We start from the raw sequence: 18,652 nt of genomic DNA, 5'->3' as shown, positions 1-18,652 counted from the left end.
TTAAATAAAAACTTAGTGTCATTGAGGCAGTTTTCTATCCTTAAAAATACATTTTTTCGATAGTATCATCTAGTGTTTTCCAGCTCCTGAGATCAAACGGTGATGGAGAACTATTATTTTTTCATCCACGGTCTTTTTTCTACCCCCTCAGGTCTGGGAATACTGTGGTGTTTCTTTCTAAACACATGCTTGGAAACAAAGGAGTCCATCCCCGTGGTGTCTGTAACCAGGGTGAAGCAGGCCGCTCCGCTCTTGCAGACCTGCACGCAGCTTATTCGTGCTTTTCATCTCACCAAGAACCTGGGGAGAACCAGGCTGTGGTTCTCCACTCTCCAGCCGCTTGTGTTTCATACCCTGCAACCTCTGAATTTTGAAAAAACAACCCTAAACTTTGGGGGGTTTTGCCCCTGCTGTCACTTCACCAGGGAGCGCCTCCCCCCTCACAGCCGGGCTGCCCCCGGGGTCCCCCTCATGAGGGGAACTGGAGGCGGCTGAGGCAGGGAGCGGGTGTTCCTGTGCGGGCTGACGGGACAGCAGCCCCTCAGCCGAGGGCACCTCACCGACCTCACGCGAGCCCTTTTTTTACCCGCTTTGTTCTTCTTTAACCCCCCCGTGCCGCTCTCCCAGACCCTCCCTCAGCTCCCCCTGCGCCTCGGGCGGAACGGCCAGGTGCGCCCGGGAGCTCCGCGCCGCCCGCCCCCTCCCGCCCTCGCGGTGCTTCAGGCCGCAGGGCAGCGCGGCGGCTCCCCCCTGCCCGCAGCCCGCCGCGGGCCGGCAGCCGGTGCCGCCCCCCCCGCCCCGGTCCTCCTCAGCGAGGCGCCGCCCGGCCGAGCGAACGCTGACGTCACCGCGCGTCACGGCCCCCCCCCCCCATGCAGGGGATTCTCCGGCCCGCCCTGACGTCATCCCCTTGCCGCGCAGGCCCCGCCCCCGCCGGCCGCCATGTTGGGGGGTGTGCGCGGGGGAGCGCAGAGCGGCGCCGCCCCCGCCGGCCGGCAGCAGCAGCAGCCCGAGCTCCGCCGCCGCGCTCCATGGGCAGCAGGACGGGGCCCGCCGCGGCCGCCCGCCGCCTCTGAGCCGGGGCATGCGCAGCGGCTGGCGGCTGCCCGGGTAGCAGGAGAGCCGGGACATGGTGCCGTTCGCTCCGCTGGAGGACGCGGAGCAGCCGGAGCCCTGCCACAAAATGGAGCTGTACGTGAGCGGCGGCGAGGTCAGTGTGGGGCGGCGGGGCGGGGCTCCCCGCGCCGCGGCGGCTCCCCGCGGGCACCTGCCTCCCCGCTCCCCGCCGCCGCCTGGCAGCGGCCGGGCCGGGGGCGGAGGGCGGGTGGACCGCAACGCCCCCGGCCTCTCTCCGGCGGCCCCCGCCCCTCCCCGGCTTCGCGGGTCCCGTCTCCCCCCGCCCCCCCCTCGGTGCCCCCGGTCTGTCCGCCGCCCTCCCCCGCCGGATCCCGGCGCCCTCTGTGGCGGCGCCGCCGCCGCCACTTCCCCCCCCGCCCCCCGCCCGGGATCCCCCCGGCCCCGCCGCCCGGGCACCTGGCCCGCTCACGGCTTCGTCTCCAGCTGCGCCGGGACCGGCCTTCCTGGGGACTCGCCCGGCTCCGTCCCGTCCCGGGAAGGCGGCGGCCCCCAGCGCGACCCGCGGCCCCTTCCCGCCGCCGCCGCGGGAGGGCCCGTCCCCGCGGGCCTCCCCCGTCGCCCCTCGGCGGCCGCGGCCGACTCCACTTCCCCGCAGCCGCGCTGCGCCCGGCGGCGGCTCCCGGGCTCGGGAGGCGCTGGGGGACCTCGCTGCCCTCCTGGGTGCGGGCCGCCGGGCAGCGGTAACGCGTGCGGGGTGCCGGGGGAGCCAGCTCCGCTCGCGGGAGTAACGCGTGTTAAAGAGCATTAAAGGCCGGTGCGCTTTGTGTCGCCTGCTTGGCGGTGTTCGTGTCACAGCTGCCGGTTCCCAGTTAACTCACAGCTCTGGAGGGTTTTTGTAAACTCAGTTTCGTGGCCCTATCTTCTGTGGAAAGTTACTTTAACTTCTGAATATTTGATTGTACTAGTCTGGATGAGCATCCAGGTAGGCTGTCGCTGGGAGAGGTCCCTTTGCTTTTGCGTTGAGTAACTATACAATAATTATCAGACACACAACGAACAGAAGGAACCAGGAGCGTGTGACTGAGGTTTGGATACTTAAACATTGTGTAGAACGAGGAACAACTTCGAGAGTGTCTTCAAGGTGTTGCTTAGCACTCCAGGTGCATCCATAAGCAAGTACCAAGTGCTATTTAAAGAAAATAAATGGTAAAACTGGTTATGCTGTAATAATGCATGTATCTCAGCAGAATGTGACACTCAAGTATTAAAGCTTTTGCACTTTTAAATCAGAAGCGTAGGATTGCGTATCAAGTATCGTCAAGTATGACAAATAAAAGATTACACCTAGGTGTACTAGACACACAAAAGATGTTATCTAAATAAAGCTTCTTAAAACTGGTCAGACTTGCTTTCCGTGATGCACTAGGCTTTTCTTATCGTAAGTAAAAAGGTCTGTAGCAAATTCATCTCCCAAGTACAAAGTGTGCAAAACAGGCGTAGGTTAAAGTTTTGTGAAGAGTGAAAGGAGATCCTTTAAAGGTTCTTGTTGAAACTTTATTCTCTGATAAGTAATCATAGGTATAAAGGGAAAAAAACCCCCAGTAATTCATGATAGGAATAAAGCCATGAGGTTTTAAATTTCTTAGTTTTTTTTTTAATTTTCTGTAGCTGTGTCTACAGAGTGCCACTTCCAAGTACTCTTAATTACTGGATGTGCATTTCTACACCATGGCTGCTGTGCTTTAACACTCTAAAATATTCTAATGATCTAATAATACTTGACACAGTCCCTGCACCTTAATATTAGAGAATTGCTAATTATGTTAGTGAAGCTACAGGTAAGGATTAAAAAGCCAGCAGAAGTATTAAGGCTTATTTGTTAATCTTATGGTTTGTAAAAATAGAATGCTGTAGTTCAGGTATGAAGCTTATTGAAGGTCTGAGAGCTTTCTTGGCCCCGTTGATCTGTTCTTTTATAATATTGCAGTGTTAAAATAATCTAGCTCAGACTATTGCAGCTGAAACGTGAACATTTGTGGTTATTGTGCATCTCTGGGTGTTTTTTGGCTGGTGCTACTTTTGGAGTGTTGTGTTCAGTGCTGCTTTTGTGTACAGATTTCGCTATAAATGTATTGGCAGTTAGCAAGGGGCTGGAGAACCAGCCCTCGCTCCAGCACAGCAAAGTACAGACAGGTACTTCTGCTGACGGGGGTGAGGTTTAAGGTATCTTCGAATACTGGACTGGGGCTAATGAAGAGATGTGAGCTTGGCGATGTGCTGCTGTAGGAGCCTGGTTCTGAACTCACACTCATCTAGCCGACAGATCATAGGGTGGTGGATGTCCAGCTGAAACAGCGCTGGGTTGGTAACATCTGAAGGCAACTGTTTGCAACAGTTGCTCTTTAAACTGTATTTTCCTCAAGCCTGTACATGAACTACTTACTTAACAGGGTCTGCGTAAAACTGTTTCAGTTGTACTCTGATTAAAATGAGACATCGTGTTTGTTACATCCGTGTTACATTTGGCTAGTGGCGTTCGAGACTTCATTTATACCAAAACCAGTTTCTTCAGGTTGCGTTTGAACTTCCCAAATTACGTTAACAAATGCATGTTACTGTTGTAACGCTTTATATTGCGTCTCAGGGATGTGTAGTACTTTTCACTTGTTGGAATTCTACATGTATTTTATGTTAAAATGAATTTTGGTTTGGTTTGGATTCTTCACTTAAAATTTATGAAATTAATTATAGCCTGTAGTGTGAACTACAACCTTCTGTTGGCAATCTGATAGATCTCGGTGACCTTGGCCTCACTGGAACTACAGTCAACAGTGTTACTGTGAAATCATCCTGTGTTTTGAAGAGTAACTTACTTACTGGTGCTCTTGTCCATCAGTTGTAGCATAGGAGGAAAACTTAGAGAAATGGTTCTCTCTGAGGAATCTGCTTGTTGAGTGAGTTTAGGATGTTATTAGATAGAAGTGCGTTGCCAGAGAAGTAGCGCTTGTGTTGACGGGGTGAAAACCAGCTGTCAAGGGAAGGGTGCGATCTTGAAGGTAGGAAACCACTTTTCATGCTGCAAGGCATAAAACCAATGTGAACTTCTGGAAGAAATTTAGGATTTAATTATTTTGCCCTTTTTCTCATTGGTGGCCTTTGAAGAGCTAAGGATTACATTTTGGACCATACGCTGTGCTGTTCCCATCTGTTCTGGTATTCCTGTGACAGTGTCACTTGTGAAGCAATCTTGTGACTGTGGGAATTCCTTAAGCATAGGCAGAAAGGGTCGGTGTCACCCAGTTTAGGCTTCAAATATTGAGTGAACTTCTTTCTTCCTAAATACAGGATGAATGAGTATTTTCATGCTAATAAAAGTAGGTGTGAGGGTGTTGATTATAACGAACTGTTTTAGATTATTAAAATATAATTGCAGTCTACAAAGAAACAGGAAAGTAAATGTTAAGATTTTATTGACCAAACTGAATGAAATGTGAAAATACTTGAAATTGGGCAGAATACAGTAATTTTGGAATTTTCTGCCCATTTACTAGATGCTTTTAAAAGGAAAACTGTAATTGACTTAAGCACATGCTGTTTGCAATACATGAATATTGTGAATTGCATAAACACAACCTCATACTCCTATATTTATTTTTGAAATAAACACTTCAGAAGCCGGTTGCTTGATTGGCTGACAGTGACAAGGAGGACAAGGCTGGAACAGCAAAGTGACTGGAAATTAAAGTATTTGCTAGAAAACTGGGCTGTATTAAAAGTTGCTGCCTTCCACGAGGCACGTTCATGTGTTGAGCTTTGCTACTGTTGTACGTAACCGGTTACTCATGCCAACTTAAACAAATTCATCTCTGATTTTGGCCAGTGTTTTCAGTCCATGCTCTTAAGCATGTTCTGAGCCTGGTCTGTCAAAGGCCACTGAATTTTGTCAGTGTTAGGCGTTGCATAACTCCTCTGCGAGTAATTACTGGCAGTGACGTGGGTGACTCAGCTACCTAGTGCTGTGCATCTCTGAAAATCTCCACAATTAGGTGGTGTTATGTTAAGAAAAGAAAGTAATAGTATTGCTCGTAGCTGGAATTCAGTGCCCTCAGCCATTGTACAATGGGTGAGTTGTGCAAACAATGTACAGTTTTTATAAAGACTTACGAGAACAAGCTGCCTTTAAAAAAAAAAAAAGTAAAAAAAAAAAGTAAGCACATTAATACTCTTCAATGGAAAACAATGAGTGTCTTTATGCACTGAAAAGCGCTGCAATATAATAATAATAATTCTGGTTTGGTATACCACTTTTAAAGATGATTTTGGAAATCTGCTGTGGTATTCAGAGTCTCTGAAAGGAGCAGGGGGTCTGTCCGAGGTAGCTCACCTCAGTTCCCGCAGGATAACTTTGGAGAGACTTCATAGTAACTCTAAAACAGAAGAATGGTGTGATTTGTTAACTTGTAATATATAGAATTTTAATATTTATGTAGATGTACTTCTTTATTACATTAAGAATAACATTTGAAAAATGTTGTTTTCATCAATTTTAAATCTTGCGCTTCTCCAGTATTCTCTAATCTGCCATGAAACATGATTTTCAGGGTGGCCACTTTATGCCCTTTGATTATGGAGTTACAGTCATCTCCAGAGAGACAGTAGTGAAAAGATCTGAAGTCCTTTAGGAGTTCAGTGATCCCGGTGCTTGTGGTAAGGCTTGTGTCTTCTCACAGCTATCACTAGTCTGAGGCACAGGTAATTCTCCCCTGATCTCTGATAATAGGAAGGATCAAAATGTTCCCTTAAAATCAGTAATTACCTGTTGCGGAAGGTTTGTTGTCCTGTCAGAATGTGTGGTGTATTTGCCACAGGAAAAGAACTTCAGAACTTTCCCTAAAGTATATTTTATTTTTATTAATTATTAATAAAATATTATTAAATTATAATAATAATTTATAATAATTTATTATAAATAATTTTTAAAGGTAGATGGCTTTATCTTCGTCTTTTACTTGGTATGTTTAAAGAGAGTGTGAGTGAGTTACCTGTGGAGTCTCACGTGGGCACTGCCGTCGGTGGGACATCCTTCCTCTGGTCCCATCGTGGTGGGGTGGGACTCAGCTTTAGCTGGTGTAACTCCGTGGCAGGTAACCCTAATAACACTGCTTCATCTTCCACTTCATGGGCTTGGCTGCTGTGCTGGGGGAAGCTGTTCCTTCCCAAAAGCGTGTGAGCCCAGGATCCAGCTTGGGCGTCTGCACGCAATAACAATATCTACATTTAAAAAAAAAAAGCCTGTTACGTGGAGAAAAGTTGTGGATGTTTTATAGGAAGAAGCCTTTAACTTTCAGTTTTGTTCACAGTGACTTAGATATTTTTTAAAAAATCATAAAACCCCTCACCTGTTTGGCTGTGGACAGAACCCCTAATTTCTCAAATTTATCTCAGGAAATAAGATTCAGTAGGCCAATGTGTTGTTAATTAAATTAATGATGCAAACTCTCTGCAGATGTAATTCAGAATAAATGAGGAACAAATGTGATCTTCTCAACAGGATTTTTTTTTCCAAAGTCCTTTCAAAATAATTGGGATTTCTAATGTTAGCTTCCACTCTAACATTTTGAAATAACTATTTGAAGTAATGCTTTTGTATGCGGGGAAGCAGACTGGTTTGTCTCGTGTTCATTTGGAAGAACTGGGAGGTGTAGGTCTGGTGACTGCAGCTGCAGTAACTTAGCAAATTGAGCGTGGTGAAGGAGGAACTGTGGAGGATGGAGAAGCTTTTGTTGATCTTTATGTAGAATTTTACCTGCTTGAAACCAGGCAAGATTATACGTGAGTGGTGATGAGTGACTCTTTCTGCTTCTAATAATACTATGATTATAAAATTATCAGTTCTGCTTTTTTTCTATAAAATTTTTAATTCTGTTTGAATGCTTAAATGAAGACGTGTGAAGGGCATGAATGAACCAGCTTTACATCTTCTGCTGGTTTTCCCTGTGGTTAGGCATTTTTGCCAACCATTTGTCTAGCTTCTTTTGGCCAAAACCTATAGACCCACCAAACCATAACGCATTTACCGTGTAAACTGTTAAAACGTCCTTAATATGGGGGGGGGAAGGTGGTTCTAATCTTTGGTAATACTGGAATTCCTCTGTTCTGCTGTAATTATCAGAGGAAAAACATGTGCAAGAGTAGTTAAGCTTTTTACCAGCCCACAAAAGCCCTTTGGATATTCTCCCAAGGTAGAGTCCCAGCTAGTCATGGGATCCATGGCAGCTATTTAAGTCGGAGGGCAGACTGTGCCGTGTTACCGCAGAGGCACTTTGGCACTGGAGGGCTGGGTCTCTGAGCCTGCACCTCTGGAAAAGTAAGTTTCTTACTCGCCAGGTTGTCTGACCTTAACTTTGTTCTCATCTCTTTTTATGTAGTGGGTTTGGTTATTTTTATACTGATCAACAATGCAGAATACTTTCCCTAACTTTAAAATTTTTTTTATTTGGGAAGTATTGACACTGTTTGCCTGAATGTCTGAGTTCGGTTTGTGTCTTAATGAAAGTTAATATTTAAAACGTTCAGTTAATTGTAGGAGTTTAGCAGTATTGAACAGCAAAATGATTCAAGGATGAAAAAATCTTCAGAATAAGGGCACTTGCTTCCTTTCACCTGTTCTCCTATAGAGATATGTGCTTTCTAATTCTCAATAATAAATTAAATTTGTGCGTTCATAGATATTTAGTAAGTACTTAGAGGTTACAATAGTTCTGTTCTATATAAGTTTGTGCATAAATATTAATGATTAAATCACCAAAAGGGGTCCCAGTTGGCTGTGGAAGCAGAATTTTGTATTTGTTTTCCATAAAGGTGGGAATTAAGTATGAATTGTAATTTTTCTTTTTTGCCTAATGTGAGAGATGGTGTAAACTTCTAGTTACTGGAACTTAGCCAATATAAGTAACTGTTTAGAACAGTAATGATTTGATTTTTGTCATTGATTTTTTTTTTTAACTGAATAACTAGCAAACTACTAGTTCTTTAAAACTTCTAGACTTTGGGTTGCAATCCAACAGGTGTGTTGGTGTGTGTTGGTGTTTGTTTTTTTTAATGGATGGTGACCAGCGTTCACAAACAAATAAGGCAGAAGTGTAGTCGTGTATATCGGGCAATAAAAGTAGATTCATGCACTTGAACGTAAAATTCTTTGGACTAAAAATTGGCAGGCATCCCAGTCTTTGTAGTTCTAGGGAGACTGGACAGGGAAAAAAAAAACCATGAGCAGCAATGAAGGGGAAAAGTGTACGGTAGGAAATTGTTAATTAAGATGACATTTGATTACCTGCTATAAAAATCCGATAACCCACTATATTTGATTTGCCAGAAGGCTGAAAGTTTGCCTCCATGGTGTGCTTGGGAACTATGTAGATCAAATAACATGCTGATTTTTGGTTCAAAACCCCATTCCAGTGGTGGCAGCTTTGGGTATCTGATTGCTGGGAGTTAAGCTACTGTTTTCAGTGTATCTGCAGTTCTGGCTAGTGGTATTGGTTCCAGAGCTTAATTTTAAGTAAAAAACAGTAGAAAACATTGACCATGTTTAAAGAAAGTAAATGGCGTGGAAACCCATTTTTTTACTAGGTCCAAATAAGTTTTTTGGACAGCTTTGATGGGCCTCGTGTTAATTCACGCTTGAATGTAATTTAGTGATATTGTGAAAAGGAATCACACGGCTGTGAATCATCTGAAATGAGGCTGGAGTTCATATCTGGTCTGAACTTTGGCATTATTTCTTGATGTATGTGATTAATTCATACACTAATAAGTATAGTGGGTGTCCCATCCCTCCCGGTATCTAATTTGGAAAAAATAGTTATGCAAAAAAGAAAGAAGCTGTGTAGCAAATGAGTTATAGCATTGGTTTCTGTAGCGTACGTGAGGTTTCTGGCCTTGAGAAACGAGGGTGGCAATGCATGATATATATGAATGATGAACATGGGGTTAAACTGATGGCTTATAGTTAAGGTGAAGAGTATGTGTGTAAACTGTGGTTAAAATAAATAGAAACTTAAAGAAGAGTGAAAGTAACGAAAGCCTCCTGCTACTTCCCTTGACTTCTTTTTTCAGCGAGGATATAGTCCCAAAAAAGTGTCAGTATCTTGATACAAAAATTGGAGATTTAAATGAATGATTTTGATAAAATTAGGACTTAGCTCTTAAAAGCTTTACTTGAAATCAAGAGTCCTAGAAGAAGCAGTGGAAGTGGTTGAGTTTGCATGGTGGTGGTGTAAACCTGTCCCTTCAGCCCTGCCCGTTTGTCGAGTTTTCTGGTTTGTTTTTAAACAGGGGCATGGTCTATATGGCATTGCAAGGTTCTGTGTAGTCCTGTGTTTTCCCAGCTCATATACTGATAATCATCCCATATTGCGGTATCTTAGGCACGTATTTTAGATAAATTCATAAGTACAAGGAAAAAAAGTCATTACCCAATTCAAGAACTTAATTGCTTCAACTTCTGTTTTCAGGAAAAAAAGTAGTTTGAGTTTCCTTATGTTATTTCGAGGTAGTATTTTTTTTGTGCGAGATCTATGCCACATGAAGGTAGTGATGCCGAACAATTAACATATAAATAAATTAGCAATTATCTTTTAGTGACAATCCATAATTGGCTTCAGCCATTTTGTCAGGTATTTCCAGTTTTTAATGCTTTGCATGTTGAAACAGAGCATGTCCTTTATATTTCTGAGGTTTTTTTGTTTGTTTCAGTTGTTAAAAAGCATTGAATTGTTTGTTACTTAAGGAGAGCTTAAACTAAACAACTTCATCTATAAATTCAACTTTTTTTACTGTGGCTATGAGCTTGATATCTTCTTTGTTGCCTGGAGAGTGTGAAGGGGGTAGGTAATGGTAGCAAGTATTGTGCTTGTTTAAGAGCATGTCATTTGTTTGCTTCTGTCCAGATGCATATCATACTTTTTTTCCTCTTAAAGGTGTTATTTTTTAAATTGATCCACAAATATTTTAATATACGGATCTAGTTTCTAAAGTACTTCATTGAAGTTTGCGTATTCTATTTGCTGGATATTTAAATAACTTTTGATGCAAGCAAATTTTTAGAGGAATCTTAACTTTTTAAAGAAATAGGTAATGATTTCTGTGCATAAGAATTCTGTGGTCTGTATTCTCCATTCTGCCTGGTCTTGCGCTTCTTCCTCTTGCTCCAAAAAGACTTGAAATCACTTTTGAATCTTTTCTCCTTAAACTGCAAATTAATTTTCAGCAGCAGATTTTAGGTTTCTGTAAAGCATCTGCAACATAAATTTTGTTCATAATGGAAGAATTTTACATTAGCGTCATCTTGTATGGATGGTATCTGTAGCTTTTAAAAAAGGTATTTTAAATTAATTCCAATAAAATGGCTATGGAATGGCATTAACAAAGGGATAAGCTACATGATACAAAAGGGAGATGCTAAATATAGCTACTAAGCAGTGGTATTTGTTGGAAACTACAGTTTTAAACTAGAGCAACAAGATTGCCAGTTTTCATTTGTGTGCTCTGAAATGTGAATTGGTAAATGATGAACTCTGCTTATTTGAAATTGTTAGGTCTTAATGTTGTTTTTGTGTTTTGTTTTCTTTCTCTTCTGCGTTCCCCTTCCTTCTCCTCTCCAGCTAAATGGCCTTAAAATGGCAGATGAGCCTATGGAAGAAGGTGAACCATATTCCTACCATGTAAGTACGTTTGATGGATGTTCAGTTTAGACACTCATTAGCGTGACTTGCTTTTGAAGCAAAATTTATGCATTCCCTGCTCTTTAATAACTTTTGAACCTATCATTTTATTTGCCCAGATCTGAAGAGGCTCTAAGTCTTAAAGATGGTTTTGAAAATTAGTAGCCAGGTAGGGGCTGTAAGTGCCTTGTTTTGGAAAGTTTGCTGCATGAGGCAGTGCTTTATGGAAAACAGATTTTGTGTGCTGGAGAGAGCATTTACAGATCCCTCAACCTCAGAAAATGCTCAGTCCAACCTTGGACATTTTATACACCATGTGCTTAATGTTGCTTTTATTACACTGTTATCTGTTCTTCCTTTGTATTTTTAATGCAGTTGCTGTACATTCATCCAGAAGGTACTTAATTCCTGCTATTTTAGAACAGAATTGATTTTTACACCAGTATGTTAATTTGACTTTTACGTAGAAATATCCCAGATAAACCCTGTTGAGCATGACTTTTGTCCAGTGGTCATGTAGGAGATGCTGAAGATCAGTGTTCTCTATGCTGGCTAATTGGACTAAGCTTGAGGCTAATTCTCTGTGTGGTGAAATGCCTGACTTTGCGTGGCCATCACTTTTAAACATACACATCCATGTATTTTTGAACAGGATCATGGAAGAAGGTATCAAGTAGATCATATTGCCAGCTGTAAGCACTGCTTTGTATTGCAATAATAACTTTTTAAGTAAGTGATTTGGAGAATAAACTCTTGGGGGTAGAAACATGTGGTGCTTGGACATTTTGTGGTGTGGAGTAAGTAAATGAACCATCAGTGTCATGGTCATCTTACACGTAGCAAAGAAAGATGAGCAATGAGTTGTCTCAGTCTTTCACTGTACTTGAACCAGAAGGATGTTGCTGAGCTTGTTTGTTAGGTGCTTGGAGCTACATACCAGTCAAGCTGTAACGAAGGAAGGTGGCACAAAGCCATAACCGATTGCAGCGTTTCTTTCAGTGCTTTGTCTTCTGGTGAACCTGCCGGGAATAGTTCCCTCTTGTGCAAGGTGACTCAGTGGGAGCTGGTACCTGAGCCCAGGCAGCAGAGCACACAGTCAGATAACCAAATTCGCAGTTCATGGAGGCCAAACCAGAAATGAAAATGAAACTGGCTTATATATCTGTTCAGCTCTTTACCTGCTCATTTCTTGTTGATGATGCAGAGGTCTTTTTATACTTCAGTCATGCCAGTTTTTAGTACTTTAATGATAGTTAAGTAGGTGAAATTATATAGACATCTTTTGTGAAGATAAAACACTTTATAAAAATAACTCATTTCATACATCTCAAGTTATTCTTTATTTGCAAGGAAAACATTTTTCTCCTCAGTTCACATTTAGAAATACTCTGTCAGTCTCCACAGCAACCACATGTGATGTCACAGGCTAATGACTCAAGGTGGGTGATAAACAGAAGATCAGATGAACTCTTAAAGATCTTTTCTCATGCAAAGGTTTGCAGTGTTAAGGAACACAAATTAGGATGATGAAGTAAAAAGGCTTCTAAATAGAGTGTTTGCATATTTCATAGAAAGAACCGTCCATTAAGTCTGTTGTACAACTTGGTGTATAACTAGACGACTTGCTGCTTTCATCTGTTGTCAGATGACTTGAAATACTAGTGTTCTTACCTGCCTTAAATTCCAGGCATGTGTTTAAAAAAATAAAAATGAAGGTATGTGCATCTTTCCAATGAATACAGATATGCATAGTCAACAAGATGAAGTTGGGATGCACACGCTGTATCAGTGTATGTCAGCTTTTTTTTTTGTGAAGAAACAGGGAAACAAAGTAGCTTAGAGTGTGAATTAAAGAATTAACTTTGTTATCCAGCAGTGTCTGGTGTTAATACTTACCTTTGCATGGGAGGCAGGCAGAACAAAAAGGCCTGGTCCAGAAAGAGTATGAAACGAGATGTAGGGGAGGGGAAGACTTATGTGCAGTAGCAGCTGGACTTCAGTTTGTGAATATACTCAGATGTTAGCTTGAATCCTTTTTTTCCTCTCTGGACAAACAAGGCAATTAATGCATAGACAGTTAATGCAGTGTGGTGATTGGCCCACTTATTTTTTTTTTATTATTGCAGTAAGTACAGATGCATTTAGATGACTGGATTTCTGCCCTGAATTTCTGTGTAACCCCACCTGGAGCATTTCATCTAGATACTTCTGTATCAAGTCTGATAACTCTTGAGTTTTAATGCATGGTCTTGGGCAGCAAGACTTTCTGTAGTCAACCTGACTATAGAATGATGTTCTTTCCTAAAACCAACTGTTTTGTCAAGTGGTCAGGTCTTTTTCTGGTGGTGTTCACACTTCTCATTGACGGAGAGCAATGCGCTGTAGGTTGGTAGGGCATTTTTCTGGTCTCTGCTATGAGAAGCTTTCAAGATGAAGATCTAGAGAGAGGATAGGAGGACAGTTGTTAATCAATTTGATACCCTAAAGAAATCAAAGTACTGCAGATCAGGTGGGATTTTCTGTTGCGATTGGGTTGTATTTGCAGTGTGCAAGAAATTAATTGGTATTTTGTACATGCAAGCTGAGGTTGCTGTTGTAGGCCTTAGCACGTAGTTTGTAGTTTCAAGGGTGCTTATTCTGACGTCTTGCTTGTTTTGGCTCACAGATACTTCTCTTACACCGCAAAAGCTGCAATAAATCATCTGATTTGTTTTCATCATGAAAGTTTGTCTTTTCACAATTGTAGCTGCTGTGCCCTGCTTTGCTAAAGATGAGAGTAACAGGAAGAAGTCAACAGCACACTGAATCTCCGACCTACCTCAGCATTTGCTTTCTGAAGGAGGTCTCCACACAGGATAGTCCTTCCATGAGCTCACACCCCAGAGCTGTGTTTCTTCTGTTGAGTGCAAGAATTCGCAGAGTTCTTAAGCTGACTCATATCTTATTTATGCTCTTCAAACGATGCGTATTCCCTTAGCTACAACTGGATGACCGTATTTATTATTTGCTTCTGTGAAAAGCAATAATTACCTAAAATGATGAAATTCAATTTAGCTTTCATTAAGACTATTTCAGGAAAGGGAAAGATGAGAAGAGTAATCACTGGGAAAACTAAAGGCTGCTAAAACAGAGGTGAAGCGCAGAAGAATCACCTTAGACTTGATTTAAAAAACTGTGTGTGTATTCCTTTCATGTAAGAAAATCCATCTTTGCTGTAGTTGTAGTATTTATCATAAAAGGAAATGAGCTTTCTTTGAGAATTTTTACTTCAGTTTAGAAATTTTCGATTCATTTATTTAAGAAAAGGTGGATGGGAAAACTCTTCATTTGAACAGCTTTCTTTTATGCCTTATTAGAATTTCAAATATTTAATTTAAAAAAAAAAAAACAACAAAAAACAAGACAAGAGCAGGCATTTACATGCACTTCTAATGACAGTTGCTTAATTCAGGCCTGTTCATTGTTGTATTTTTGTTTGCCTTGAAATAATAGGATGAAGGAAGTGTGAAAGAAATTCCTATTACACACCATGTGAAAGAAGGATGTGAGAAAGCAGATCCAGCACAATTTGAGCTACTTAAGGTTCTTGGACAGGGATCATTTGGGAAGGTAAGGTAACAAACTTTGTTTTCATCTGTTGTCCACTTTGAACCTACTTTGTCTTATAAGGGAAGTAAAACATTAATTTCTATAGTTCTACAAGGTTATGTATAAACCTAACAAATCTGAGTACAGGCAGATATGCTTGTGGAAATTGCCCTGTTTTGGAGGAGGTTATCCATCCTGTTTTGCAGTTGGTTGATGTGGGGTTTTTCTTTGGTGTTTGTTTTTTTTTCCCACTATGATAACGTTTCTGACTGTGCATTTTTTAGAGGAAAAGCGATGTCTTTCTCCATAGACCTGTCTGGACAGTCAGCCTGGGAAGGACTAGCTCAAGTACAGTTTTGGATAAGAAAGACAGTGCTGTAGCAGAGTCACTGGCAATGTTTGAAAAGTTATTGACAAATTCCATCTTTTTCCAATCTTGCTCTGGTGCCAAGGGAGCACTGTTTATAGTAGGACATATCGGAGACGGAGAGGCAACAGCCTCAGTCTCTAGGCAGAAGGGTGAGTCAGTAGCAAATTTTAGGAGGTCTGCCATGGAAAGTTATGGTTTGCTTTAACTGAACAGAGAGGCATGTTTGTAGTTCGTCTGGACTGGCAGCTGCAGCTTCATGGGAACAATGGCACCACCCCTGAGGGATTTTACCAGGTGGGTTACAGAGTTAGGGGTGGTTTTTATGCAACAGCTCTGGTGGTGTCAACTCTATTTGCCTAATGCCATTGCTGTTTGAAATAAAATAATAGTGTTTTCAACTGCCTCAAGACTTTATTGCAGCATCTAGTGAGGAATTGGAATGAATATCTCAGTTCCATATAGGTTGCCTCACGTCTTCTGGAGCTTAGGCTGATGCTTGGGAGGCACCAGCGGTGTGATAAACATCGATAGACACAGAGGAGGCGGTGATTTGTCATTTGGTAGCGGTACTTGACATGCTGTGAATGTTTGATTTTTTTCAATACATGAAAACTGTAGTGATGTAGGTATAGAAGAGTGATTGTGGTAGTTTGGAACTTGAACGAATGTAACAATAAAGTAAATAACTTGGGAAATGTATTTCAGTTTTTTGTTTTGCTGTATTTGTCAAGTGATCTACAGCTAAAAGACACTAAGTGAACAATTATTCAAATAGGTTATAGAAGAAATATGGCTTTTTTTTGTTAAAATAAGTTCTTTTTGTAATGTGCTGCTTGATGTCACGTTGCAGAAATGAAATTAAAAATCAAATGTCTCAATCAGTAGTTTGAAACACATTAATTGCAATACTAATCCTAATGTATAAGCAGCTAATTTATTTTTTAAAACCAGACTCTTCAACTAGATCTTTTGCAACACATAAAAAGTAGACAGTCAGCTTTACATGTTTCCATTTTCCTGTTCTTCTGCTGGTTTTGTCTATCTTATGGCAGTAACAAACCTCTGCCTAGAGTTGTGCAAGAGGGGAAAAAAATTAGACATTAGGAAGGCATTCTGTGAATAAGTGATAGTTTAGAAAATACTTTAAAATATTTCTTAGTGCTTTGCAGCTTAAGAAACATTTCTTTGTCTGGTAATGTTGGTTGTCAATTCCCTTATACACTTCTCATCTTCAGAGACAAAAAGGCTCTGTGCATTTATTACTCCTGACTTGAGATGTCTTAAGCTGTCTTAGGGTTCAGCACATCTGGTGTGGACATCTTAGTCCAGACAGATTCTTACTTCTGACAGCCGAGGAGCGTTCTTGCTCAAGGTCCCACCAGTGTGGTGAGACGTCTGTTTTGGAGCTTTTGAAACCTGGTGGTACTTGCTTCAGGAACCAGCTTTCAGAATCAGACAGCAACTTGCACATCTGAACAGAGCTCTTTTTATCTAATATTTGTAACTTTCTATTGAAAAGAGAAAACAAACAACCAAGATCAATGGCTGTTGCCTTTGTGGTGGTTGTTTTCTCTCTCCAGCTCATGCTTTCCAGGGATCTCCCTTTGGGTTTAGCAAACACCAGGTTTGTTTGCTTTGCCCTGGTGTAGTGCTGCAGCCCGTCCTCTCCCTGTCTCTTTCAACATCAGTGCGGGGTATAACACCGCTTCACAGAAATAAAGGGTTAAACCTCATGTCCGTTACTGAGCTTCTTCAGCCTTTGATAACGTTCTGAGGCTTCAGCGCCTGCCCTGCTGAAGATGGTCTTCGATTCGCTCGGGTGAATCGCTTTGGGCAATGTGTGTCCCTCTGGATCGAGCTTTACAATTAACAACCAGTTGTTGCATCTCCGCAAGATGCGGGATTATGGAGACTTTGTCTGCAAATTAAATAGGTGGTGCTTGAGTAGTCTTCAGTGGAAGCTGTTTTGGTCCTTATTAGCTGTAACTTGTACGTGAATTCCTTACGTTCTCACAAGTGCTAGTTATTAAACACTAAAATATTTGTACTTATTAATATTTTTACAATTGTGAGCATATTAATCTATAGATGTTTTCTTATTTGCTGGTGTTTGACTTACTCCCTTTACTATTTGATCATCAACATCACACAAGAGGGGAGCAATGCTGTAGGTCAGTCACTGGGCAAAACTTAAAACAAAAAGCCCCATAACCTTGAAACTTAATGACATTTTTCATCTAACCAGAGGTTAAAATAAAAACAACCCCTCTCCCAGCCCTGTGCAACTTAGTGACAGCATTTGAATTTCTGATTCTAGAATGGGAAAGTTAACAAGTTTATTTGATTTTTTTTTTTTTTAAATAATTTCTAAATATGTAGTAATTTCTAACGAAGTATGTATATAAATAAATCTAGTGTTAGTGGAAATCTGAATAAGGTAAGATCAGAGAGGAAATTTTGGGGAGCTCTTGACATTCTCTTGCGACTTGTACATTTATTAAATGTTCCTCATAACTAAAAATTGCTATTACAAGAACAACAACTTGGAAACAGGAGCACATAGCAAACAATTTTGTAACTTGAAAGACCTAGTAGTTAGAATGTTAGTCAGTAGAGGTACATGTATTTGTACTGCATTATTCTATCTAATACTATGCTTTTCTTAGTGTCAAGGTATATACCATCTATCTTTAAAACTCCTGTGGAAGGAAAAGAGTAGAAAAACCTGTTGGAGTTGCTATTCCAGAGGGAGAGGGTGCTTTGATCTTAAATGGGGAGGCTTCCTTGCTTTGTCTCACCGCTCTTACAGAATTCATTAACGGAGCCTGTTACGTATTTGGGACTTCGGTCTTAAATCTCAAAAATCTCTTAGGAGGTGGCAGACCAGGCAGAGTTGTTCTCCAAGAAAGTGATATAAACAAACGCATTTATATAAGTACTTATTTGATAAATACTTATTTAAACAGCTTGCTATAGGAAAGAATGTGTAGTGTAGGATCAGTGTGAATACTTCAGAGAGCTCGGTGGTGCCTGCGCCTCTGATCTGACTAAGGGAATGCAATTTTGCCCTTCCTTTAAAGATGTGTGCTTAGGGAAGGACACTGAAAGCTGCCTGAAATTAATAGCAGGTTTGCAAATGCTTTGTGATAGTTGAGTATCTGATTATTAAGTTTGCTTATGCAAAAAGAGTTACTGTGAGTATTTGGCATCTTTTTATTCCTCGGAGTTTTTGAGGAGTGGGATGGGACTAGGGACGTGCTATCTCCTTGTCTGTGTTAATGAAGTGAAAAGTAAAGACATAGTAATGCTTTTTTAGTCAGGTTGATTTAGTGTTTACATAAAATATTTTTAGCAGTAATTTTAAAAGTGGTGTTTGTATTACCAGGTCTTCCTCGTACGGAAAATAATTGGTCCTGATGCTGGGCAGCTTTATGCAATGAAAGTATTGAAAAAAGCTTCTTTAAAAGGTATGTGTACTTTTTGAATTGGAACTTTAGAAAATGGTTTTCAGTGGACCTGTATCTCTTAAATGAGTCTTGTAAATCTTTTTAAAAGCTTTTTTAAGTCTTAAATATTTTTCAGTGAGTTCATAACTCTTCTGACAGTAGTAACTTGTAAGTTCATGTTTAAGAATTATTTTAAATCTGGCCAGATAGCTTTAATTAATGTGGTAAAAAATATTCTTTCAAAGTTTAAAATTGCGTTATTTCATTCTGTTTAGTCTTTTCATTATAATAAAACAAATTAAATTCATAAACAGTTTTCCTTTTGTTAAATTAGAACTATACTGTGGTTATAACAAGAGGCAATGACTTAACAATTTTAGGTGCCATAGAAAGCTAGCTTACTGTTTTGGCTTTCAGAAGACACTTTAATGGATCCAAGTCCACCA

At 41.1% G+C, this 18,652-nt stretch overlaps 1 protein-coding gene across 2 annotated transcripts in view; it reads left to right on the top strand.

Annotated features, from left to right (window-relative positions):
* The first annotated feature begins 1,018 nt into the window (after positions 1-1,018).
* Positions 1,019-18,652, top strand: part of RPS6KA6 (ribosomal protein S6 kinase A6) — a 42,495-nt gene continuing 24,861 nt past the window's right edge. The window contains exons 1-4 of one of the 2 annotated variants that reach the window (XM_068411793.1): positions 1,019-1,191; positions 10,743-10,802; positions 14,295-14,411; positions 18,146-18,227. In XM_068411793.1, the coding sequence (XP_068267894.1) occupies positions 10,758-10,802; positions 14,295-14,411; positions 18,146-18,227 (244 nt within the window). In that variant the 5' untranslated portion in view covers positions 1,019-1,191; positions 10,743-10,757. Of the gene's footprint in view, positions 1,211-10,742; positions 10,803-14,294; positions 14,412-18,145; positions 18,228-18,652 lie in introns of both variants that reach the window. The other variant, XM_068411792.1, reaches the window with a different exon arrangement.

Source organism: Nyctibius grandis, chromosome 13, assembly GCF_013368605.1.
Source record: "Nyctibius grandis isolate bNycGra1 chromosome 13, bNycGra1.pri, whole genome shotgun sequence".
In the NCBI taxonomy this organism is placed as follows: Eukaryota; Metazoa; Chordata; class Aves; order Nyctibiiformes; family Nyctibiidae; genus Nyctibius; species Nyctibius grandis.
This window is presented reverse-complemented; position numbering and strand designations above follow the sequence as displayed.